Source organism: Ursus arctos, unplaced genomic scaffold (genome assembly GCF_023065955.2).
Source record: "Ursus arctos isolate Adak ecotype North America unplaced genomic scaffold, UrsArc2.0 scaffold_28, whole genome shotgun sequence".
NCBI classification, from domain to species: Eukaryota; Metazoa; Chordata; class Mammalia; order Carnivora; family Ursidae; genus Ursus; species Ursus arctos.
In genome coordinates this window covers 18,808,873-18,835,821 of record NW_026622963.1, presented here as the reverse complement: position 1 = coordinate 18,835,821, position 26,949 = coordinate 18,808,873, and the positions used below count along the sequence as shown (strand labels likewise).

At 37.2% G+C, this 26,949-nt stretch overlaps 1 protein-coding gene across 1 annotated transcript in view; it reads right to left on the bottom strand.

Annotated features, from left to right (window-relative positions):
• Nucleotides 1–469: 469 nt before the first annotated feature.
• The window catches only part of MCEE (methylmalonyl-CoA epimerase), a 30,939-nt gene continuing 4,459 nt past the window's right edge, over nucleotides 470–26,949 (bottom strand). Inside the window, exons 2-3 of the mRNA XM_026510321.4 lie at nucleotides 20,591–20,928; nucleotides 470–1,454 (exon numbers count right to left, since the gene is read on the bottom strand). Coding sequence (XP_026366106.1) covers nucleotides 1,302–1,454; nucleotides 20,591–20,928 — 491 coding nt within the window. The 3' untranslated portion in view covers nucleotides 470–1,301. The remainder of the gene's footprint in view (nucleotides 1,455–20,590; nucleotides 20,929–26,949) is intronic.

Below are 26,949 nucleotides of genomic sequence, written 5' to 3'. Positions count from 1 at the left end.
GATGGGCATTAAGGTGGGCACTTGATGTAATGAGCACTGGGTGTTATATGTTACTGATAAATTACTAAATTCTACCCCTGAAACTAGTGATACAGTATATGTTAACTAAACTTAATTTAAATAAAGAATAAAAAAATTCAGCTACCTATGCACTCACTAGATCATGCATGAAGTTTTCCACAAAACTTATCCATGTATCTAGCACTAGCACCCAAAATACCTGTCCATATGGAAACTGTGAACAAGAATTGTTCTAGAAGAGCAAAAACTTTGAGGTCAAAACTCCTTAACCTTAAAGTCCATGTAAAAAACTCTCCATAATATCCTCAGAAAGCACTTTGTCCCAAATATGTAGCTATGCAACTGTCAGGCACCCTTTCGTAACTCCATCCCAACTCACACACACATGTACATGCGTGCAGACACACACACTCTTTCACACAGTAACATGCTGTAGTCAATTACCCCATTTCGGACAAGAATAATTTATTTCTATGAATATGATTTTAATAATATATTTTTAAAAGATTTTATTTATTTATTTGACAGAGATAGAGACAGCCAGCGAGAGAGGGAACACAAGCAGGGGAGTGGGAGAGGAAGAAGCAGGCTCATAGCTGAGGAGCCTGATGTGGGGCTCGATCCCATAACACCGGGATCACGCCCTGAGCCGAAGGCAGGCGCTTAACCGCTGTGCCACCCAGGCGCCCCATGATTTTAATAATATTCCCTAAATATTTAATGATCAAGGATTCCTCCAAATCAGAAAAAAACCAAATTAACAAATGTCAATTATATATATTGATATTTATTATACATATATACAATTTAAAAAATCTTTCTGTAATTTATTTATTTTTTTTTAAAGATTTTATCCATTTATTTGAGAGAGAGAGAAGGAGCACAAGTGGCTGGAGGGGCAGAGGGAGAGAGAGAAATAGACTCCCCGCTGAGCAGGGAGCCTGACGTGGGGCCTCATCCCAGGACCCTGGGATCATGACCTGAGCCAAAGGCAGATGCTTAACCGACCAAGCCATCCAGGCACCTCTGTAATTTAATTTTTAATTTTGAGCTTTTTTTAAAAGATTTTATTTTTAAGTAATCTCCACAGTCAATGTGGGGCTCCAACTCACAGCCCTGAGATAAAGTCACACACCTCACTGACTAAGCCAGTCAGGTGCCCTTTTAATTGTGAACTTTTAAGTGATGGAAGAAGTAAAGGATTCAATGCTGCAGTATAATTGGATGTGGATTTTCAGTATATTTTGGTGGGGATTTTTAAAGTTTCTTGCAAATATAAATCAAGCTTGCTCTAATTCCACAAGAACACCACCACAGTCTTTAGGATGGAGAAAAATCACTGGCTTGCCATGTGCTCCTATTTTGGCCTCTTCACTTAGACTACGAATCTTCTTCTCTTTCAAATCCATCACAGCTGCATTTATATCATCCACCTTGAGAAAAGGAAATAAATAAGAACACATTTGAGATCACAAAAATACCAAACTATAGGATCTTAAGACTTAGAAGAAACTTTGCAAGCTTCATGAGGTCTATCTCCTCTGCCTTCGGGCAGAATCATTCTTAAACCATCACAAAAATAAGCTTAATGCTTCCAGAGAAGGAAAAGAAGTTGTTAAAGTTTCATAGGTGAGCAACCAAATGCTTTATAATTTTCACCACTAGTAAACATTTCTCCTTATAATCTAAAAAATGTATGTTACACTTTATATTTTCTTTTAGCAGTATTATTGGTGATACTGCACATATTGTTTTTTCTTAAGAGCTCTGAGTTCGTAATTTATAGTAGAGAGATGAGGCTATACAAATGGGCAAGAGATTAGAACAAGATAACAGGTTAGAAGCTCGTAGCAGTATATGACACAGGTTATAGTAGGTGCTAAAAAGATAAGGAGTGCTTCTCTGGATCCCCAAACTTCCCATCTGCCAAACCACTTAGTTATTACTTTTGAGATTAAAACTTCATATTTTCATGTAAATTACTATGAAATTGCCACCAAAATGTTTTTTCCCATTCTAAAAATCCAAACATTTATAATTTTATAACTCTCTTCTAAATCATTTCTATTTTCTTCATATTTATTGGCAGTCTGGGAAAGGGGCAAATGTGTTTCTATATACTTGATGAAAGAGTGATGCTCCTCTATCTTGGAAAGTCATCCTTCTTAGACTGAGAACCCAGTAAATGGACAGAAACGTATATGAAATCGCCTATTCCTAGGCAGTCATAAATCACCCTGGAGTTTAATAATCTAATGGCATTCTAAACATAAAAAAAAAAAAGCACAGAATATAACACCCATGTACCCAACATATAGATTTAACAAATGTTCATATATAGAGAGATAGATAGATATATAGATATTATATATATATATATATATATATAATTTTCAGTGAGTCAAGGATTATATACTAAATTCTAAAACTTGACAAACAACCGATAAGGAGGATACTAGATGTTACTATAAATAAATGATGATTTCTTCAAATAGTATGCATTCTATCTGTACATTCCTGACAATGTTTCATTTTAAACTTGATAGCTATATCAAAGTCATGCCCAGACTATCAGCATGGTCACTTCATGTATCTTGAAATAATTGGTCTACTCCCATCTTTTCAGAACAGTAGAATTCCTCCTGATGGCTTATCTTTCCATATCTGGATATAATGAAGTTCATTCTATTGAATGTAACTTCTCTTTCCATTTTCCCAAAGTTAGTCTAAATTAGTCTTTTCATTTTAAAATACTTTAAAAATTATGCGGTACATGAAAATTTAAGCATACAGATACAGCTAAGTACCCTTTTACTACCACCACTGTCACTTTTCTCTCCAGAGGGAACTACTATTCCCAGGTCAGTACATGTTCCTCCAAATCCTGAAATAAACTTACATATAAATTTACATATAAGTGTATACTAGGAAAGAATTTGGCCTTGTCTAAAGAGAAGTCTTGCTTCAATGTCTGGGAGATAACCTAGTAACCTGAGAGGAGTGTCTTTGTTTAGGGTAGAGGCTGACCAGATTAATTCTCAAAGTACATCTGGCCATACCCAAGTCTTAGGGTAGGGGCTGGCCATGCCAGAAACCATGAGATGTGCGTCACATGATATCAGTAGATCTGGAGACAGTTCAACCACGTGCGCAAACAATCAATCATGCGTGAGTAATAAAGTCCCAGTAAAAACTCAATACCAAAGTTTGTGTGAGAGTCCCTGGTTGGCAATATACTCAACACACACTGTCACACATCAATGCCAGAATGGTAATGTATCCTGAGGAAAATGGAAGCTTTGCGTTTAGAATCCTCCAAACTCTGCCCTATATGTTTCTTCCTTTGGCAGATTTTGATCTGTATCCTTTCCCTGCAATAAACTATAACCATGAGTATAATAGCTTTCACTGAGTTTTGTGAGCATTTTTATTGAAGTATTGAGCATGAGGGTTGTTTTGGAACCCCCCTAAATTTGCAGATGGTATCAGAAGTGAGGGTGGTCTTCTGTTGGACTATGTGTCCTATAAACTTGACAGTTGGCTCTAAACTCTGCAGTTTGACAAATATGTATATAAATTAAAGTTTTAAATATGTATATATATATGTATACACACACACACATATATAATGTCTTCTGTATCCATTATTTGTTTTTGATTTTTTACTTAAAATATTTTAGCTATTTTACTAAGTCAGCTCTCATATAAGTGAACAACTTTTTAACTACTACATAGTGTTCTAAATAACTACTTTTTAGAAATACAAAAATTGACCTAATCATTCCCCTACTAATCAACATTTAGGTTAGAAGGGAAACCTAGCCCCTTCTCAATGTCTAGATGCTAAATTGGCCTTCCTTGGTATTGCCAATGGAACACAAGAGAGCTTCATGACTGAGCTCATGGGCAAGATTCCACTGGCATTTGAAAGCATAAGCACATGACAGGAACTGGTATAGACAGATTGAATAAAATTAAAGAGACAGAACAGATTGAGATATTCCAACAAAACTGAGGTAAAGACAAAGAGGATGGAGTGACAGCAGCAATATCTGAAGAGATAACTGGTAAGTTTTCATAATTGAAGAACAATTTAAGTCCTCAAAAGTAAACAAGAATTAATCAGGATAAAGATGAACCAATTACTGTATATATAACAGACAAATTTAGTAACATCAATGATACAGAGACTATCTTAAGAGCTCTCAGGGAAAAACAATAACCACCTACAGTTAAACTGACAACAAATTCTTAATAGTAGTATATATATATACATATACATACACACATACATAATACAGAACTGAAGCATTATGGATGAAATTACATGACGTCTGGGAATGGCTTCACATTAACTAAGGAAAAGGGAAATGTGGTGGAGGAAGTATATATGGAATGAGATTGCCCATGAATTAATAACTGTTAAAATTAGGTTTAGGTACATGAGAATTCATTATATTGTCTTTTTTTAATGTTCAAAAATTTCTCCAAGCTAAAAGAATAAAGCTAACTACAAAAAAAATAGCACTAAAATCTGTAACCTCTAAAATAGTAGAAGAAGGAATGTAAAAAAAAAGTTTCTCAATCCAAAGGAAAGCAGGGGTGCCTGGGTGGCTCAGTTGGTTGAGTGTCTGCCTTCGGCTCAGGTCATGATCTGGGATTGAGCCTGGGACTGAGCCCCTCGTCGGGCTCTCTGCTCAGCGGAGAGTCTGCTTCTCCCTCTCCCTCTAATTCTTCCCTGCTCAAGCTCGCTCTCTCTCTCTCTCCCAAATAAATAAAATCTTAAAAAAAAAAAAAAAAGAATAGCAGAAAGAAGGGGAAAAAAACAAAAACAGAAAAGGTAAAAACACTATATAACAGAGCAAAAAATATGTTCCAGTTATTAGTTATCATAAATGGAGATGGATTAAAAGTATGAATTATAAAATGAGATTACCAGAATGAATATAAATTTTTAAAAGTATATTTGTTGATTGAAAAAGACTTTAGTTATATGCTTCCTCAAAGAGACTTACCTACACAAAACCACAAAAGATGAGTAAAAGGGTGGGAAAAAGATATACCAGGCAAATATTAACCAAAAGAAAGTTGATCCAGCAATATCAGTATCAGCTAAAACAAAATTTAAGGTGAAATACGTTAAATAAATAAAAAATAGATACAACCTAAAAATAAAATGAACAATCCACCAAGATGACAAAACAATCTTGACTCTGCATGTACCTAACAGTACTGCCTTGAAAAATAAAAAGCAAACCGAACATGCATAGCTCTCAGTACACAAGTAGACAAGAGTTTAAGGATAAAGACAAGCTGTAATAGTTCTTTGACTACTCTGGATATAAGTGCCTTATCAGATATGTGATTTGCAAATATTCTCTTCCATTCTGTGAGTTGTCTTTATGCAAAACTTTTTAATTTTGATGAAGCCCAGTGTTATTACTTGTGTTTTTGGTGTTATATCTAAGAAACCATTGCCCAATTCAAGGTCATGAAAACTTATGCCTGTTTTTTTTCCAGGAGTTTTATAGCTTTAGCTCTTACTTTTAGGTCTTTGACCCATTCGCAGTTAATTTTTATATATGGTGTAACACAGCTTTGGGTTTCTTTGAAACGCTGTCTTGACCCAGTTCTGGCAAGGGCTGGTCAGTTCTTCTCAAGCAACTAATAAAGTCCACATCCCAACTATTTCCCTTATCAGCCTCACAGTCTGGACCCATTATGTGCCCACTCTAATTGCCCCAGAGATAGATACCAGACAACCAGGTACAGTCCCTACACCCCAGAGCCCACCGAATTATTCAATTAGCCAATCTAAAGGGAGCCTATGAAACGTAACTAACTCTACCCCACTGGTCCCACTAAGCTGCCCCCTACAGCTCCAGTTTGCTGTTACTTTATTTCCAGGCGCAATCCCAAGTGGCCTACACGGCAGCTTTCTCTCATTTGGAGCTCTAAGGAACAAAGAGTTTGCCTTTCATCTAACCAAGTGTCACTGTGTTTTGTCCCACCATCAAAAGAATCTTCAAATCTTATAAAACATATGGTGTAGGCAAGTGTCCCAATACATTCTTTTGCATGTGGCTATCCAGCTGTCCCAATGCCATCTGTTGAAAAGACTAGACTTTCCCCATTGGATGGTCTTGGTACCTTTGTCGAAAACTTACTGCAAATATGAGGATTTATGTCTGACTCTTAGCTCTATTCTATTGAGTTCTATGTCTACCCTTATGCTAGTACCATGCCATTTTGATTACTGTAGCATTGTATAACATTTTGAAATCAGGAAGTATAAATCCTCCAACTTTGCTCTTCTCTTTCAAAATTGCCTTGGCTATTTGGGATCCCTTGCATTTCCATATGAATTTGAGGATTAGTTTGTCCATTTCTGCAAAGATGCCAGCTAGAATCTGATGGGGATTGCATTAACTCCATAGATCAATTTAGGGAATATTGCCATTTTTAACAATAGTCAGTCATATGATGCATGACACAGAATATCTTTCCATTTATTCAGGGCTTTTAAATCTTTCAATAATGATTTATAGTCTTTGGAGTACAATTTTTGCGGTTTTCTTGTTCAATTTATTCCTAAGTATTTTACCACTTTTGATGCTATTATAAAGGCAATTATTTTCTTAATTCAATTTTCAGATGTGTGGGTTTTAAAGAAAAACCCAGATACATAATCTTTGCATTTTAATTGTCTGGTTTCATTTACATTTAACCAATTCATATAGTTGAATGTCTATCATTTTATTTATCTCATTAATACTTCATTCTTCCTTTCTTGACTTCTGTTGGTTAAACACATATTTTTGAGAAAAAAAAAAAGAGAGTAAAAACAAGAAACAGATTTTTAACTATAGAGAACTGATGGTTACCAGAGAGGAGGTGGGTGGAGAGAGGGGTGAAATAGATGATGGGGATTAAGGGGTGCAATTTGTTGGGATGAGCACAGGGTGTTGTATGTAAGTGTTGAATCACTAAATTCTACACCTGAACCTAATATTACGTTGTATGTTAACTAACTGGAATTTAAATAAAAACCTGGGGGAAAAACCCATGTATTTTTGTACTATTCAATTTTATCTTAATTATGTTTTAGTTATCCCTTGTTTAATTTTCTTAACGATTGTTCTAGAGTTTACAATGTACAATGCAATCTCATTAGTTTACCACTTCATATATAAGAAGCTTATAACAGTATACTTCCCTTTGCCCAATTCCCCTCCTTTATACTATTATCATACGTTTTTCTTCTGTTATAAACCCTACATTTAAAAAATTTCAGGTCAATTGTCTCTTACATAATTTAAGGTAAGAAAAAAGTCATTTTAACCTACAAATTTACCATTTCTGGTGCTCCTCATTCCTTGTAAAGATCAGAATTTTCATTTGGTATTTTTCCCTTTATCCTCAAGGGATGAATACTGAATATATATACTGAATATTTCTTTGGTTTTTCTTGTAGTGCAGATCTACTGGACAGGAATCCTCTCATTTTTGTTCAATGTAAGATGTTTCCATTTCACTTTCATTTTTGAAGGATATTTTCATCAATTGCAAAATTCTAGAATGATGGCCGTTGTTTTGTTTTAAACTTTTTGTAAGAGCAGTTTTAGGTTCACAGCAAAATTGACCAAAGGTACAAAAATTTCATTCACATAACCCTGCCCCCACAGATGCATAGTTTCTATCATTATCAATATACCCCATCAAAGTGTGGTATTTATTACAACTGATGAACCTATACTGACAGCATTATCACCCAAAGTGCAGTTCACCTTAGGGTCATTTTGGTGTTGTACATTCTATGGGTTTGGACAAATGTATGACATGTACCCATCATTACAGTATCATACAAGGTATTTCACTATCCTAAAAATACTCTGTGCTCCGCTTATTCATCCTTTCCCCCACCCCCAACCCCTGGTAACCACTGATCTTTTTACTGTCTCCATAGTTTTGCCTTTTCCAGAATGTCATATAGTTAAATCACACAGTAGATACCCTTTTCAGATTGGCTTCTTTCACTAGTAATATGTATTTAAGATTCCTCCACGTCTTTTCATGGCTTGATAGCTTATTTCTTTTCAGTGTTGAAAAGAATCCAGTGTTCGGATGTACCAGTTTATTTACCCATTCACCTTCTGAAGGATCAGAGCAGCCTTTAATTTAGGACTGATTTTCCTCACGGATAAGGTAAAGTCCTTCTGAATACTTGACCCAATGTCCCATAAATCACAAGGACTTCCACTATGGTGGGTAAGAACACAAACTACTGCAGTTGGTGTAAGGATTGTCCGCTCTAATACTTTCAAAGGGTTCTACTCCCAAACTCAGGTACCTTCCTCATATGAATGCACTGCTCAATATGGGTTGATGTCTTACCTCAGATTGGTAATGTCTTTGTAGACATTTCGTCAATTATTGCTTCTGTTCTCTTTTCTCTCTCCTCTTTTTCTGGGATTCCAACTATAACGATAAAACCTTTGACCATGTTCTACATCTTTCCTATGATCTATTGGTTTTTTTTTTTCCCCCTCCATATTTCTTCCTCTTGATTTTGGGCTCTAGGCTCTAGAACTGTAAGAAGATAAATTTCTGCTGTTTTAAGCCACCAAGTTTGTGGTAATTTATTACGGCATCCCTAGGAAACAAATACAACCACTATATATTCATATTGAAATTGAACAATTAAATAAATGGATGGAAAATGGTGGAAGCCAAGTTTCTCACTGTTGGAATGGGCAGTTATGAACAAGCAAAGAAGGCTCCAGTGGTCCACATGGTAATGGATTAGAGTTAGAGACAACAGTATGAACTCATGAGTTCATGAGTATGTTATATATATATCGTGAAAGTTCTATCTGGTTATGTAAAGAAATATCTATTTATCCAACCATCTATCCATCCATCCACCCATACATCCAGTATATATACATATATGTCCTTGCTCTGTTAGCTCAAAAGGCCAAGAAACAATGACACTCCAGTAGCAACAAGCATATCCAGAGCCCAGATCCTCGTTTCTAATACCATTCTCCAGTAAAATGAACCAGGGCTCCTTGGAGAAATGTCTGGTTTTAGGCTAGGGCAGGGAATACAAATGGTAAGTCTGAGCATCTTACAGTGCCAGAAAGTAAGGAAGTGTTCCCACTTCCTCCCGGAAAACAAATAAACAAAAAGATGGGGTACATCAGAGACACAGAAGTCAATCTAAAGTGCCCTTTTGACACTGGAACAATCTGAGCAACAAAATAAAGTGATATTGAATTATAGCCCAAAGTATAAATACCTATAAGTCCTCACTGATATAGATGTCTCAATGAATAAGTAAATTATTGAATAACGAATAATTAAATAAATGGGGAAGAACAGACAAATCTTCCATTCAGGAAATTCCAAATAATTTATGAAATTATCAAAGAGATGGAGCACAACTCTCCATCCAGTGTTGGCCTCACACAGTGACGTCCTTCCCAAGTTCATATGATGGAGAAGGGGAAAAAAAGTGTAACTTCACAGTGGAAAAACATGATGACATTTCCTCAGGTAGTGAATAAAAGTTAATATCAATAGTAATAAGTCATGTTGATAATATGTATCCTTGATGTGATGTGATGAGAATGACATTTTACCTCTGTGGTCTTCCTCCCAAAAATCAATAACCCTAGTCTATCCAATCACGAGAAAAATCTCAATTGAGGGACTTTCCACAAAATAACTGACTGGTAATCCTCAAAAATATCAAAGTCATCAAAAACAAGGAAACTCTGAAACAGTGTCACAGGCAAGAGGAGCTTAAGGAGACATGATAACTAAATGTAATGTGGTATCCTAGATGGGATCCTAGAACAGAAAAAGGACACTGGGTAAAAACTAAGAAAATCTAAACACAGATTTTAGGTGATAATAAGGTATCGATTTGGTTCATTGACAAATATACTATACTAGTAAGAGGTTAATAATTTTTTATTAAAGGGCCTAAAGAGATTAACAACTGTTTGTAATAAGTGGACCTCGTTTGAGTCCTGATTAGAACAAGTCAATCTAGAGACATTTGTGAATCAATCTAATAAATCTGCCTCATGGATTGTGTATGTGATGGTGACAAATGATTCATCATTAATTTTGATCAATATGATAACGTCATCACAGTTAATTTTTTAGAGACACAAACTACATAATGGTAAAATGATATGTTGTGAATGATTTTTAAATAGTTTAAGAAAAAAAAATAAAGCAATATGCCAAGATCTTGAAAATTGTTGAATTTGCATGATGGGAATATGGGCGTTCATTACATTATCTTTTTTTTCTACTTCTTGTATGTTTGAAAAAATTCATAACAGAATCGTGACTTTTTTCCAAGTGCCCTTTTGGTAACTTCTACTCAAAATATGATCATGGATGTTCTCATTATAGAACATTCTACCCAAGCACAAATATCTACAATTCTGATGTTGCATCTCATTTTTAGTATACTGCCTCTTCAATATCCCTTAATTCAATAAATACTTATAAGATTTAATAAGTTAGACTTATATTTTGAAAAAATGCCTACAATAACATAGACACTTAACAGGGCACTTTGGGTTGACTCCTGTGTCTCTGATGCCTACATTAACATTGCACTAGCATCTATTTCTATTTCTGTTACTATTTCTATTACTGATTTTGATTTTAAAGATCTTGTACCACATTCATCCTTCTGTTAGAGTGTTGCTATAAAATTTACAATTTTTCAGAAGTACTCTTAATATTTTGCTTGGCAGTAATAAAACAATGAAATAAAACTGTTTTAATATTCTGAATTGAATTTTCTTAATTGAAAGTAGATGCATTATGTACTTTAAGATTAGAAGAAATGCAAAGCAATTTGATTTGGGAAAATAAGTCTTTCCCCCTAAGGAATAAAAATAACACAGTCAATAATAATCCAGCTATGAAATTTTGCTTTTACAGTCCCTTGTACAATTACAGTTTGCATCTTATAACTCTGTATGACCTTGAATGCCATCAAGTGAAAATCTGGGCTATTTACCTCATCTTCTTATCAGCTTTTTTTTTTTTTTTTTTTTTGGTAGTAGTGGTTGTGGGGTTGTAGCTTGTGTCTGGAAATTTATTTTGATTTGTCATTGGTAAATTAAGAGTGCCAGTACTCCAAATAAAAGATGTCTGGACTGTCACAATCAGAATTCAGAATCTTCAGGTAAATGCTCTCTTTGGTTCTAAACTGCCTCATCTGAAAAATGTCAATGCAGTCTTACTTGTTTGAAGGCAAGGAGTTGGACTAAGTAACATCTTTTTAAAAATCTTAAGGTATGTAATTCTCAGTGACCAAACTTTATGAACAGTAGTGGGCTACTTAAAAAAAATTTTTTATTGAAGTATAATTAACACACAACATATTAATTTCAGGTATACAACTATATTGATTCAATAATTCTACATTGAGTAATGTACAGAATAATGTGTTTTCAATGGTGCATATTTTGACTACTTCCAAAAATATAGGCTTTTTACCCTATATAAAATTACAATGATCCTAACTGATATCAATAATGAATGAAATTTAATCCTCAAATTGACATAAATCCATGAAAACTAAAATGGAAAGAAAGTCTGGAGGAGGAGTTAAGATGGCGGAGGAGTAGGGGACCCCTTTTTCAGCCAGTGCCCTGAGTCGAGCTGGATAGGTACCAGACCATCCTGAACATCCACGGAATCAGCATGAGACTCAGGAAGATACATCTGGATCTCTACAAATGAACATCTCCAGCGATGAGTATTGAGGTACGAAGTGGGGAGCCGTGAAACCGAGCACAGATATCAGAAGATAAACAGAAGGGGGAGGGAGCCGCCGCGTTCGGGTGCCAGGAAGCGGTAGCCACCTGCACGGGGGAGCGGGCGGACTCGATGCCTGGCACCCGCGAGACAGCAGACTGAGACCGTGAGCCCAGGAACGCGCGACCAGTTTGAAAACCAGAGCTCTGGAGTGCCCACGAACCACACTGAGACAGAGCTCCGGAGTGCACGGGGGCGGCTGGTGGATGGTGGCTGGTGGTGTTAGAAACACAAAGGACAGAGATGCGCCGACCCTGGAAGTGAGGGCTGGGATGCCAGCTGTGGGGCGCACATCCAGAGACGCTGCAGGGTTGAGCAGCACCAACAGAAACAGAGTTAAAGTGTCCAGAACATCAGTGGAGAACCATCTGCAATCCTTCTGTTCTGAGACAGAGGCTGAGAGTTGGCTACTGCTGCTCTGACTCTCAGAAGAGGCACAGCAAACCACCAGGGAAAGCCACCAGAGAACAAAAACCTGGAAATACCGGCTCACAGTGTGCCCATCCCCATCCCCCATCCCAGGGGACACGGAGACTCTACCCAAACAGGGTTGCCTCAGTATCGGCGTGGCTGGCCCCTCCCCCAGAAGGCAGGCTGAAAAATCAAGAAGCCCACTTCCCTAAGGTCCCTATAAAACAAGTGCACACTGCCTGGGTCCTGGTCAATAATTTGGGCTCTGGACAACCCCGCAACCTCTCCTCATCAGAATGACGAGAAGGAGAAATCCCCCCAGCAAAGAAAAGACAATGAGTCTGTGGCCTCTGCCACAGAACTAATGGATGTGGATATAACCAAATTATCAGAAATGGAATTCAGAGTAACAATGGTCAAGATGATGTGTTGACTTGAAAAAAGTATTAACGAAAATGTTAATGAGAATATAGAATCTCTAAGGGTGGAAATGAGAGCAAATCTGGCAGAAATTAAAAATTCTATGAATCAAATGCAGTCAAAACTAGAGGCTCCGACGGCCAGGGTGAATGAGGCAGAAGAACGTATTGGCGAACTGGAGGATGGATTAGTAAAAGAGAAAGCTAAAATAGAAACTTGGCTCAAAAAAATCCAATCTCAAGAATGTAGGTTACGGGAGATTACTGACTCAATGAAACGTTCCAATGTCAGAATCATAGGCATCCCCGAGGGGGTGCAGAAAAACAGAGGTCTAGAAGAGATATTTGAACAAATTGTAGCTGAAAACTTCTCTAATCTAGCAAAGGAAACAAGCATTCGTGCCCAAGAGGCAGAGAGGACCCCTCCCAAGCACAACCACGACAAACCTACGCCACGTCACATCATAGTGCAATTCGCAAATATTAGATCCAAGGATACAGTATTGAAAGCGGCCAGGGCAAAGAAATCTCTCACGTACCAAGGCAAAGTTATCAGAATTACGTCAGACCTGTCTACACAGACCTGGAATGAGAGAAAGGGTTGGGGGGGGCATTTTTAAAGTTCTTTCAGAGAAAAACATGTAGCCAAGGATCCTTTATCCAGCAAGGATGTCATTCAGAATTGATGGAAAGATAAAGACCTTCCAGAATCAACAGTCATTGACCAATTTCGTAACCACGAAACCAGCCCTACAGGAGATACTAAGGGGGGTTCTATAAAAGTAAAAAGGGCCCAAGAGTGATACAGAACAGAAAGTCATAATCTATAGAAACAAAGACTTTACAGGCAACATGGCATCATTAAAATCATATCTCTCAATAGTCAGTCTCAATGTAAATGGCCTAAATGCTCCCATAAAGCGCCACAGGGTTGCAGATTGGATAAAAAGACATGACCCATCCATTTGCTGTCTACAAGAGACTCATTTTGAACCTAAAGATACATCCAGACTGAAAGTAAAGGGATGGAATACCATCTTTCACGCCAATGGACCTCAAAAGAAAGCTGGGGTAGCAATTCTCATATCAGACAGATTGGATTTTAAACTAAAGACTATAGTTAGAGATACAGAAGGGCACTATATTATTCTTAAAGGATGTATCCAACAAGTGGATATGACAATTATAAATATCTATGCCCCCAACAGGGGAGCAGCAAGATACACAAGCCAACTCTTAACCAGAATAAAGAGACATATAGATAAAAATACGTTAATAGTAGGGGACCTCAACACTCCACTGTCAGAAACAGACAGAGCACCTAAGCAGAAAATCGACAAAGGAACAAGAGCTTTGAATGCCATACTCGATGAGTTGGACCTCATAGATATATATATAGAACACTACACCCCAGAACCAAAGAATACTCATTCTATTCTAATGCCCATGGAACATTCTCAAGAATAGACCATGTTCTGGGTCACAAAACAGGTCTCAACCAATACCAAAAGGCTGAAATTATTCCCTGCATATTCTGAGACCACAATGCTTTGAAATTGGAACTCAACCACAAGGAAAAATTTGGAAGAAACTCAAACACTTGGATACTAAGAACCATCCTGCTGAAGAATGATTCGATAAACCAGGAAATCAAAAATCAATTTAAACAATTTATGGAGACCAATGAGAATGAAAACACAATGGTCCAAAACTGCAAAGGCAGTCCTAAGGGGAAAATACATAGCCATCCAAGCCTCACTCAAAAGAATAGAAAAATCTAAAATGCAGTTTTTATATTCTCACCTCAAGAAGCTGGAACAGCAACAGAGGAACAGGCCTAGTCCACGCACAAGAAAGCAGTTGATGAAGATTAGAGCAGAGATCAATGAATTAGAAACCAGGAGCACAGTAGAGCAGATCAACAGAACTAGAAGCTGGTTCTTTGAAAGAGTAAATAAAATTGACAAACCACTGGCAAGACTTATCCAGAATACAGAAAGGACCCAAATTAATAAAATTATGAATGAAAAGGGAGAGGTCACAACCAACACCAACGAAATTGGAAGGATTATTAGAAACTTTTATCAACACCTTTATGCCAATAACTTAAGCAATCTGGAAGAGATGGAGGTCTTCCTGGAAACCTATAAACTACGAAGACTGAAACAGGAAGAAATTGATTTTTTAAACAGGCCAATTAATTATGCAGAGATTGAAACAGTGATAAAAAACCTTCCAAAAAACAAAACTCAAGGACCAGATGGTTTTCCCGGGGAATTCTACCAAACATTCAAAGAAGAAATAATATCTATTCTCCTAAAGCTATTTCAAAAAATAGAAACAGAAGGAAAGCTACCAAACTCATTCTATGAGGTCAATATTACCTTGATCCCCAAAACAGGCAAAGACCCTATCAAAAAGGAGAATTACAGACCAATTTCCCTAATGAATATGGACGCCAAAATTCTCAACAAGATCCTGGCTAATATTATCCAACAGTACATTAAAAGGATTATCCACCATAACCAAGTGGGATTCATCCCTGGGATGCAAGGGTAGTTCAACATTCGCAAATCTATCAGTGTCATAGACTTTATCAGCAAGAAAAAAGCCAAAAACCATACGATTCTCTCAATAGATGCAGAAAAAGCATTTGACAAAATACAACATCCTTTCCTGATTAAAACCCTTCAGAGCATAGGGATAGAGGGTACATTCCTCAATCTCATAAAAACCATCTATGAAAAGCCTACAGCAAATATCATTCTCAATGGGAAAAAGCTGGAAGCCTTTCCCTTAAGATCAGGAACACGACAAGGATGCCCACTCTCGCCACTATTATTCAACATAGTACTAGAAGTCCTTGCAACAGCAATCAGACAACTAAAAGGGATAAAAGGTAACCAAATCAGCAAAGAAAAAGTCAAACTGTCTCTCTTCGCAGATGGCATGATACTCTATACGGAAAACGCAAAAGAATCCACTCCCAAACTATTAGAAGTTATAGAGCAATTCAGTAATGTGGCGGGATACAAAATCAATGCTCAGAAATCAGTTGCATTTCTATACACGAATAATGAGACTGAAGAAAGAGAAATTAGGGAATCCATCCCATTTACAATAGCATCAAAAATCATACGTTACCTTGGAATTAACTTAACCAGAGACGTAAAGGACCTATATTCTAGAAACTACAAATCACTCTTGAAAGACATTGAAGAAGACACAAAAAGATGGAAAAATATTCCATGCTCATGGATCGGAAGAATTAACATAGTTAAAATGTTCATGCTACCCAGAGCAATCTACACTTTCAATGCTATCCCGATCAAAAATACCAAAGACATTTTTCAAAGAACTGGAACAAATAGCCCTTAAATTTGTATGGAAACAGAAAAGGCCCCGAATTGCCAAGGAATTGTTGAAAAGGAAAAACAAAGCTGGGGGCATCACAATGCTGGATTTCGAGCTGTACTACAAAGCTGTGATCACAAAGACAGCATGGTACTGGCACAAAAACAGACACATAGACCAATGGAACAGAATAGAGAACCCAGAAATGGACCCTCGGCTCTTTGGGCACCTAATCTTTGACAAAGCAGGAAAAAACATCTGGTGGGAAAAAGACAGTCTCTTCAATAAATGGTGCTGGGAAAATTGGACAGCTACATGCAAAAGAATGAAACTTGACCACTCTCTCACACCATACACAAAGATAAACTCCAAATGGATGAAAGACCTCGATGTGAGACAGGAATCCATCAAAATCCTAGAGGAGAACATAGGCAGCAACCTCTACGACATCAGCCACAGCAATCTTTTTCATGACACATCTCCAAGGGCAAGAGAAACAAAAGATAAAATGAACTTGTTGGACTTCATCAAGATCAAAAGCTTCTGCACAGCCAAGGAAACAGTCAAAAAAACTAAGAGGCAGCCCACAGAACGGGAGAATATATTTGCAAATGATACTACAGACTGGTATCCAAGATCTACAAAGAACTTCTAAAACTCAATACATAAGAAACAAATAAACAAATCATAAAATGGGCAGAAGATATGAACGGACACTTTTCCAACGAAGACATACAAATGGCTAACAGACACATGAAAAAATGTTCAAAATCATTAACCATCAGGGAAACTCAAATCAAAACCACACTAAGATACTACCTTACGCCAGTTAGAACGGCAAAAATTGACAAGGCAAGAAACAACAATTGTTGGAGAGGATGTGGAGAAAGGGGATCCCTCCTACATTGTTGGTGGGAATGCAAGTTGGTACAGCCACTCTGGAAAACAGTGTGGAGGTCCCTTAAAAAGTTAACAATTGAGCTACCCTATGACCCAGCCATTGCACTACTGGGTATTTACCCCAAAGATATAGACGTAGTAAAGAGAAGGGCCATATGCACCCCAATGTTCATAGCAGCTCTGTCCACAAGAGCTAAATCATGGAAGGAGCTGAGATGCCCTTCAACAGATGATTGGATTAAGAAGATGTGGTCCATATATACAATGGAATATTACTCAGCTATCAAAAAGAACGATTTCTCAACATTTGCTGCAACATGGACGGCACTGGAGGAGATAATGCTAAGTGAAATAAATCAAGCAGAGAAAGACAATTATCATATGGTTTCTCTCATCTATGGATCATAAGAACTAGGAAGATCGGTAGGAGAAGAAAGGGATAAAGAAAGGGGGGGTAATCGGAAGGGGGAATGAAGCATGGGAGACTATGGACTCTGAGAAACTGAGGGCTTCAGAGGGGAGGGGGGTGGGGGAATGGGATAGGCTGGCGATGGGTAGTAAGGAGGGCACGTATTGCATGGTGCACTGGGTGTTATATGCAACTAATGAATCATCGAACTTTACATCAAAAAATAAAATTAAATTAAATTTTAAAAGATCATATCAGAGTTCTTCAGTGCTTTTCTTCTGTTTACAATCAGTGGATTACAAGAAGAATAAACACTCACTTTGGGCTTTTCTGGGAAATATTTGTCATCATTTCTGTGCCACAATGTGATTTTTAGTTTAAGTGAATGAGGTCCATTAACATAGTCTAGACATCAAAAACAGAGTATCTGAATCTGCAGATATGGATTTAACATTTTAAAAGAAGGAAGGGCGTTAAGAAATAAATGGCGATGAGCCATAATGCTATAGAAGATTATGAGCATCTTCAGAAGACACATTTCTGAATGTTGCCTATCCCCCAAACAGGAAAAGCCAAAGTCACTGGTTTTTTAAATATCACCGTGTATGTGATATTTATCATTTTCTACTTAAGCAAGCACCCATCTTGAAGCTCCTTATATTTACAAAGGCTAGATAGGTTATTTCCTCAAGCATATGAGAATGCTGGTGGTTCCCATTTCTGGGTCTTTGAAAATAAAATCCCATCCCATCCCAGAGCTAGAATTAAGGATACTGCACCATGTACTGTTGATTACCTAAACTTTGCCCATGTCTTATAAGTAATTCCCTTACTAAACTCTCCTCGAATCACCCAGTTTAATATGCCATCCATTTCTTGCTGTTTCCCTAATCCTGTATCTGTGATTATAAGAATCATTAAATATGTCTTTACATTAAAAAAGAAAATTTACCCTGATATCTGAGTGGTTTCATTCAACAAAAATGTATTTGTTCAGGGATAGGCGAGGAATTCTGTTCTATCTGGTGAGTCAGGGAATCAAACCCCTGCATGTGATGATGACTTCATTTCACAGACTGCAGCAGCAGGCAACACTAACTCTCCCATGTTTCCATCCTACAACATATCTTCATTCAGAAAAAGTGTCATACTATTCTGGCAATACCACTTTTTAAAAAATTACCAAGTGCAGCATAGATTGGCGGTTTCCCCTTTTCCGCCTTTTAATTATAGCAACAGCGCAAGTTTGAGCAGGGTACCTACCGCCTGACTACAGACTGCACTTGCAACCAAGAGTACCATGTGACTAAGCTCGGGCCAATGGGACATGAACAGGAGTGACATGTGTAATTTCTAGATCCTCTCTTAACCGGTATTTGCCCTGTATTCTCTCTCTGCCTTCCCTCCCCTCTGGGACACCTCACTTCTAGACTGAGAAGAGAAAAATAAAATCCATCTATCCATCTATCTAATTAAGCCACTTTATTTTTTACAGAGAGCAGAGAACAATGACAGGGGGTGTCATACTAACTTAGCAACTAACTTTTCACACCTCTTCTTATTACATACCTTCATTTTATACTGACATATTTTCATTTCCCCCTTTTAATCTGTACTTTTGAATTTGCTATTACATTACTGAACTTCCACTGTTCTTTACTTAACTGAACTCTAACTCACATGGCAGCTTCCTTTGAAGGCCTGGGCTCTCTGATGTAGAACACAGACACTGTAGTGTGGGAGAGGGAAGAGTCAATTCAAAGGTTGATGATCCTGCTTCTCATCCTGGGGGCAGTGTCTTAGACAAACCCTCAGGTCCACTGAAATAAAGACTTGCAGCCAAAATTAACCTCCTAAAAAAAGGTTAAATATTAGGCTTGTTTAGCTCCTAACATGTTATGGCTCCCTTACCTCAGATTCCAAAACTTAGCCAATATAATGAAGGCAATCTGGCACCATGGCTAACAGTGCAGATCCTGGAATCAGAACAAATCTGTGTTGGCCCTCAGCCCGCCCACTAATTTGACTATGGGCAAGTTAACTGTCAAAGTTGAGTAGAACAGCTCATAGAGTAGCTGTGAAAATTGAGAAAATAGTACACACTGAGTCCTTTGTATACTGCCAGAGGATTCAATGTGAATTGTTAGTATAACTCTGTTCCTTTGCATATGCTATTCCCTCTGCCTGGAATACCTTTCCTCTCTCATTGATCTGAGGAATTCCTTCACATTCATTACAACTCATGCCCTGTGATGCCTTCTCACCTCCTCCACTGGCCAGGAGCAATCTTTCCCTTATTGATGTTACTGAGGAGACATGTATATTAATTCTGCTTTATCATAGGATACTGTAATTGCCTTTCTAAATAGCTGCCCCTCCTCACTGTCCGCATGGTCCGTTTCTTCTTCAGTGCTGAAGTTCACTACTCAGTGGAGTACACATTGTAGGTTCTCAAATATGATTGCAAAATGAACTGAATAAATCTTTGAATTCACTCTAGAATCAACCCCCTTCTTTACTAGATTAGGAATGAGGCCTACCAATTAATTATGCCAGTCTTTCTATCAAAAGAATTGTCCTATCAAAATAATTTAAACTGAAGCATAATTAGTTTCACTGACATTACAAAAGGCAGTTATCTGAACATGAATATCTACAGATACAAGCTCTCTAATGAGAATGTTCTTGTCTAACATTTCAAGTTTTTCGTGGGAACTGTAAGCAGATGCAATTGAAAGGTCTTAAAAATCACAGTAATTGAAAATGTATTGCCTTTGTAATAAGGAACAAGTTATTTGAATTTTAAGGATAGAAAATAATCATAAAAATACTTAGCATGTATATGGAAATTCTTACTCTATAAAGTCTTTTCACCTTCTTCTTCTAATTGCCTTGTGATAGTGAAAACAGCTGTATTCCTATTACATGCAAGGTTATGTATAATCAATAAATACTAAATACAAATCTGTTTTGGCCAGCTTTGGTGGCCTTTGTTGTGGCTGTTAAATCCAGACTTCAATAAAATATATTATTATTAATTATTTAGTTTTCTAGAGGGAAAGAGAGTATATCTATGGATCCATCTTTGAGTGAGACCAGTATTACCATTCCCTTTAAAGAACTTAATACCAATTTCTGATGACAGTGACAATATGTAGTCTTAAAGAGTAAAAGATACTTTGTAAAAGAGAAATTTGAAACACCAAACATTGAAATAAAATACCTCAATGCAGATATGATGCATTCCTCCAGCCTTGTTTTTCTGCAGAAAACCTTCAATTGGACTGTCATTTCCCAATGGATGCAGCAGCTCCATCTTGGTGTTTCCCAGGTTGACAAAAACAACAGACACTCCATGCTCAGGAATAGGGACCGCCTCACTTACTTGGGCCCCCAGAACATTCTGATAAAATGCCTTGGCTTTTTCCAAGTCCGGCACTGCAATTGCTACATGATTGAGTCGACCCAGGTTCCACACAGGACCTGCCACTTGAAGCGAGGACTGTGATGTGGAAAAAGTACTTGCTTTTGGAACTGGAGTCTGAAGTTTGGAAAAAAGCCCTGGAAAATGGAACAGCCATTGATATCCTTTTTTTGAGAACTAATGCATTTATAAAATTATTTTTAAAAAAACTAAATGCATAATACACATAAAAATCATTTATATACCTATTCTGGTTTTAATTACTGAAATTAAATCAGGGAGATAAATGGAAAAACTATGTCAAAATTACTCTGCTCTGAAACAACTGCCTGGAATCAAAAAATTAATTCTGAGCTTTTTAGATTTAAAACAAAGATGGCATTTTTCATGATAATTTCTATTTACTGATAACACCTAAATGATAACAGCACAGCATTAAGAATTACTTGCTATTCTCTGCATTTCACAAGAGGTAAGTTTGAATGTGACAGTGAAACAACACACATTTAATGATGAGAACAAGCAATTTTCTTCCCTACCTATAACCAATTTTTTGTCTTATAGTAATATGTATTAAAGTCATGACTGTTAACAGTGCTTTTTAATGTGATTTTTTTTTAATAATTACAAAGGAAAATATCTCATTGTTTGGGAGAAAAACAAGCAAAGATTAAGAGGGTCCTTAAACTTGTGAGAATTTCCTCTGAGACCAGATTTTTAAAAACTGTTTCTTTTTATAATTTTGAAGAATTAGAAGCAGAACTGCTCCTGAATATGAAGAAATCTCTTTCATTTCGAAATGGAAGAGACCTATAATGTGTTCTCCCTGTGGATTACTGTATCCCCAGTCCCCAAGACACTGGATTTTAAGAGCCAGATTCTCCCCAGAATGAAAATTATATACATAGATGAGGTCTAAAAATAATCTTATAAAACTACATCACTTAATAAAAAAGGTTCAAAATAGCAAATAGAAGAACACATATTCTAAACAATTAGATTTAGCTCTTAATGGAAAATACAATAAACAGTACTTAGTATCACAGAGCTCTGGTTAACAAATAATTAATTCCCCTTTACTGAAATTATTGATAATGAGGAAATTAAAGTGACACTACTTAAGACCACAAACCTTGTGGGGAAAGGCAGTCTCACATGTGTAGTCTTCCAACCCCCACTCAACCGCATAAGGATGAAAACTTCCTTACCAACAGATAAAGAGTCCACACGGCCTGTGCAGGGCTTATCACAGGGCTTATCAGTGAATGCTCTTTTGTCTCAGCTTAAAGTGTGTGTGTGTCATAGCAGTCCTCTGCGGAGAGGGGACAGCAAAGAGCAGTGTGCATAGGTAAACTGAGCTACACTGGCCACTGGGAAAGACTCACTGGCAATGGTGGGCCAACACCCACTATTAAAGATCATCTTGCTTGGTCTCCTTTCTATTTACGTAAAGCACTGTTCCATCTACTGCTTGTGTTTTCTTTGAAGACTCTGACACCAAGACACAATGGGGAGAAGTGTTTAGAGTCCTCCCCTGGGATTGATAACCAGTGTATGGTACTGCTTGACAAACACGATGCATCATAGTTCAGTAGAAGGCAAAATTCAGCCTAAGATAGTCTTCTGCTATGCTCAAGCCTGTATTACTGATTACGGAAATACCCAAAGGTTGTCATTAACAATAGGTTGACACAGCTCAGTTCTATGGACTCACTGTATTTTATAATTCGAGTGTATTCCAAACTAGTATACACATATATAAATGTACAATTGAAAGTAAATTTCATGAAAAGCATGCCTAATCCTCAATAGATGTGATGTACTCTGATATTTTTCTACTCTGTTGTATTTTATTTCAGTTTTAAAAAAAATTCTGGTACTACCCACTAAATATCTATCTTCCCAAGTTTGTTGTAAAGATTAGATATTTGGTATAAAAAATATAATACGGTGTCAGACATACATAACAGGTGCACAATAAATCCAGCCATTCTCACTGTTACTGATTTACAATGGTCATTTGCTCACTGAGCGTTATGCAGGGTAATCTGTGGAGACCAAGAAACTATCTCGAAAGCATGGCGGTAGTGAATTTTAAAAATGTTAACAACCAACAAAATCATTGGTCAAACTGCTCTTCCCTTCTTTCCTTGCAACTCTTAATCTGTGCATTTTGCAAGGAAAGTTCAATACAAAATGTATTTGTATTAAAAAAAAAAACATTGTAGGTAAGGCCAATGATCTTTAGAGTAAAATGCACATCAAAAGAAGTCGTTTGCTCTGTGAAATCTTAACGGTATGTCAAATACTGAGCCTAGGTATTTCTGAATTCTCCTTATCGGTGTTATCTCTACAAGAGATGGGGCAGCTGGTGGTTCTGTGGCAGGCATCCTATTACTAGCTATGGAACATATAGAAATATCATAGGAACAAATTACAAGATGTGCAAGTGAAGGTGAAGTTTTATATACTGTTCCAGTTTGTTGGGGGACATTCGAAAACCTCTGACACTGGGAAGGAAGCCCAAGCAACTCATGTTATTAGAAGCCTCCCTGTAGTCTACCTTTCTCCATAACCACCTTATCATTTGGAAATGGGAGAAGAGGAAAGAGTTATTAGAATGACTGGTTCTTTTTCAATGGAGCACAAAATCTTCATTATATGTTAAGAAAATAGAAAGATAATAACATCCTTATATAATGTAAAAGTCAAGGCTTTGTGGTTACAGGTTTATCTTAACTCTAGAAATGTAAACTAGCTTGAGAAAAGAAATATCACTTTATTAGTTTTATCTGGTCTCTAGGAATAGAACAAAAATAAACCCAGTGATACTGGTGAGAATTCAATAATTCAACTTTTTTAAAATGAAGGGTTAAGAGGAGCACCTGGGTGACTCAGCTGGTAGAGCATGAGGCTCTTGACCTCGGGGTCATGAGGTCGAGCCCCACACTGGGTGTAGAGATTACTTAAATAAATAAACTTAAAAAAAAATGAAGGGTTAAGAACATAAAAAGCGCCAAAAAGTACATAAGATACCAGTATCATTAGCCATTAGGGAAAGGCTAATCAAAAACACAACAAGATACCACTTCACACCCACAATTAAAAGTGTTGATGAGAATGTGGAAAAACTGGAATCCTTGTACATTGCTGGTAAGAATGTAAAATGATAGAGCTGCCATGAAACAGTCTGGAAAACTCAAAAAGTTATTACACAATTAGCATGTGATTCAGAAATTCCACTCCTAAGTACCTAAAATAATTGAAAACATGTACTCAAACAAAAACTTGTACACAAATTTTCATGACAGCACTATTCCCAATAGCTATGGAAAATGATTCATATTTGTACAGTGGAATATCATCCATACAGTGGATATGAAGCAATGATACAACATGGATGAACCTTGAAAACACTCTATTAAGTGACAGCAGTCAGACATAAAAGGTCGTATGTTATGTGACTCCATTTATAGGAAGTATCCAAAATGGGTAAGTCATAGAGACAAGAAGCAGGATAGTGGTTGCCAAGGGCTGGACGGAGGAGCGAAGGGGGATTGATTGCTTAACTGGCAAGAGATTTCCCTTTGGGGTGATGAAAATGTCTCGGAATTAAATAAAGATTATGGTTGCACAACATGGTGAATGTAATAAATGCTGCTAAACTGTACATCTTAAAATGTGACGTTATGGAATTACCTTAAAACAACGACGACGACAACAACAACAACAACAACGGAGTGACTTTAGTTAAAAATCTAAAGTGAAATCCTGTAGATCAAGCAAACTGAGGCAGGAAACATGGACTAAAGGGGTACTGTGATATAGATCCTTATAGGTACTTAATAAAAAAGAGTTCTGAAAAGTTTGCTGTGAACATTTAAAAAATTATACTTTCTCCTTTGCCTTTGGCAACAAAAGATATTTTTAATTCAGGTTGCCCTCTGACTGGTAGGAATTCACAATTCTAGTTTAGGTTTCTCTGCCTCCTATCTCAGAAAGGTACAAGTGCAATACTTTGAACTCCATAATGTGTAATTTGTGACTATTCCACATAGTTTCACAATAAACGACATTATATAAATACGTGAATAAATGTATCAAATATTTGAAAACAGGAGTGTTGGAGCGCCTGGGTGGCTCCGTCAGTTAAGCGGCTGATTCGATTTTGGCTCAGGTCACAATCTCAGAGTGGTGAGATCAAGCCCCATGTTGAGCTCTGCACTCAGTGCCTGACTCTGCTTGGGATTTTCTCCCTCTCTCTCCTTCTGCCCCTCCCCTCTGCTTGGGTGTGCATGCTCTCTCAGGCTCTCTCTCTCAAATAAATAAATCTTTAAAAAATAAAAACAGGAGTGTTAAAACCCAACGGGATTGCAAAGATGAGTATCTACAGATTTAAGAACAAACAACTTCCACAAATCAGGAATCTGATATATAAGAAATAGATATGTTACCAAAGCTGATATGTTACCAAAGCTGATCTCTGATTCCCATCTTTCCCTCAATATTGGCTCTTACTAAATATTTTCAGTGCCTTGGCTTAAAAATAACATTGCATTTCCTTCCATCCAGATTGCATTTATGTCGGACCAGTCTTTTCAAACACTGGCTCCAAATAAGTAAAGGCTTAGCTGCAAGGGTCTATACTCAAATGCATTAAAGGTACTTACTGTTTAAAAGAAATTTTATGTTAAATTTGTACATAAAGTGTCACAAAATTGCGAAAAGTCACTTGTAATAAGGTCTTCCTTTTCTCCTCTCCTACCAATTTAAAAAAATTTTTTTTTTGTTTTTTAAAGATTTTATTTATTTATTTGACAGAGAGAGAGAACACAAGCAGGGGCAGCAGCAGACAGAGGGAGAAGGAGGCTCCCCGCAGAGCAGGGAGCCTGATGTGGGACTCGATCCCAGGACCCCGGGATCATGACCTGAGCTGAAGATAGACACTTAACCATCTGAGCCACCCAGGGAAGAAGGAAGGGGGGGTAAACAGAAGGGGGAATGAAGCATGAGAGACTATGGACTCTGGGAAACAAACTGAGGGCTTCAGAGGGGAGGGGGGTGGGGGACTGGGATAGGCCGGTGATGGGTAGTAAGGAGGGCACACATTGCATGGTGCACTGGGTGTTATACACAAGTAATGAATCATGGAACTTTACATCGAAAACTAGGGATGTACTGTATGGTGACTAACATAACATAATAAAAAAATACTATAAAAAAATAAATAAGGTCTTCCTAACTTCTTGATATAATTTCCATACTATAAGTTTCCCTCATTTGAAGTGTACAATTCAATGTTTTCTTATATATTTGCAAAATTGTACAAACTTTACATAATCTAATTTTAGCACATGTAATAAGTTTTTAAGTCTGAACTTTTGTATATCTTGTTTGAGGAGACATAACATACTTAGCCATTCATGAGAAGTGCCTTCAAGTTGTTTAGTAAGAAGCCCATTTGTTTTCAGCATTCAACCAGTGGATTGCCAGCACCAAATACATATTTTCAACCTGTTTAAAACTCTGGCAGGGGGTGCCTGGGTGGCTCAGTCGGTTAAGCGTTTGCCTTTAGCTCAGGCCATGATTCCAGGGTCCTGGGATCGAGCCCCTGCTCGATGGGGAGCTTTCTCCTCCCTCTCCCTCTGCCTGCCACTCTGCCTACTTGTACTCTCTCACCCCCTCTCTCTGTCAAATAAGTAAATAAATAAATAAAACTTTGGTAGGAATAATTTTTTACTCATCACAGTTAGTAAACAGACTGTATTTTTGTTACCCCACTTATACATGACTCCATAATAAAAGTAAATCTCTCCTCACAGTCCTATAATTTGGCTACGGTTGTCTCCTAACAGGATCATCTTCTATTTTCAAAACCACCTTTTTTCATGAAGTCAATCCTTTGCAAGCCAAACTGGAATCTATTGTGTGTGCTTAACAGGATTCATTTTTCTGAGCTTCTCCTGTTCTTCTGCGAAGTACTATGTTCCTTGAAGGCGGGGTCATAACAAGATTGCCACATTATCCAGCAAACCCACTTCTGGGTATATATCCAAAAGAACTGAAAATAGGATTTCAAAGAGATATTTATATATCCATGTTTATAGATGTATTATTTACAATAGCCAAAATCTGGAAATAACCTAAGTGTCCGTTGA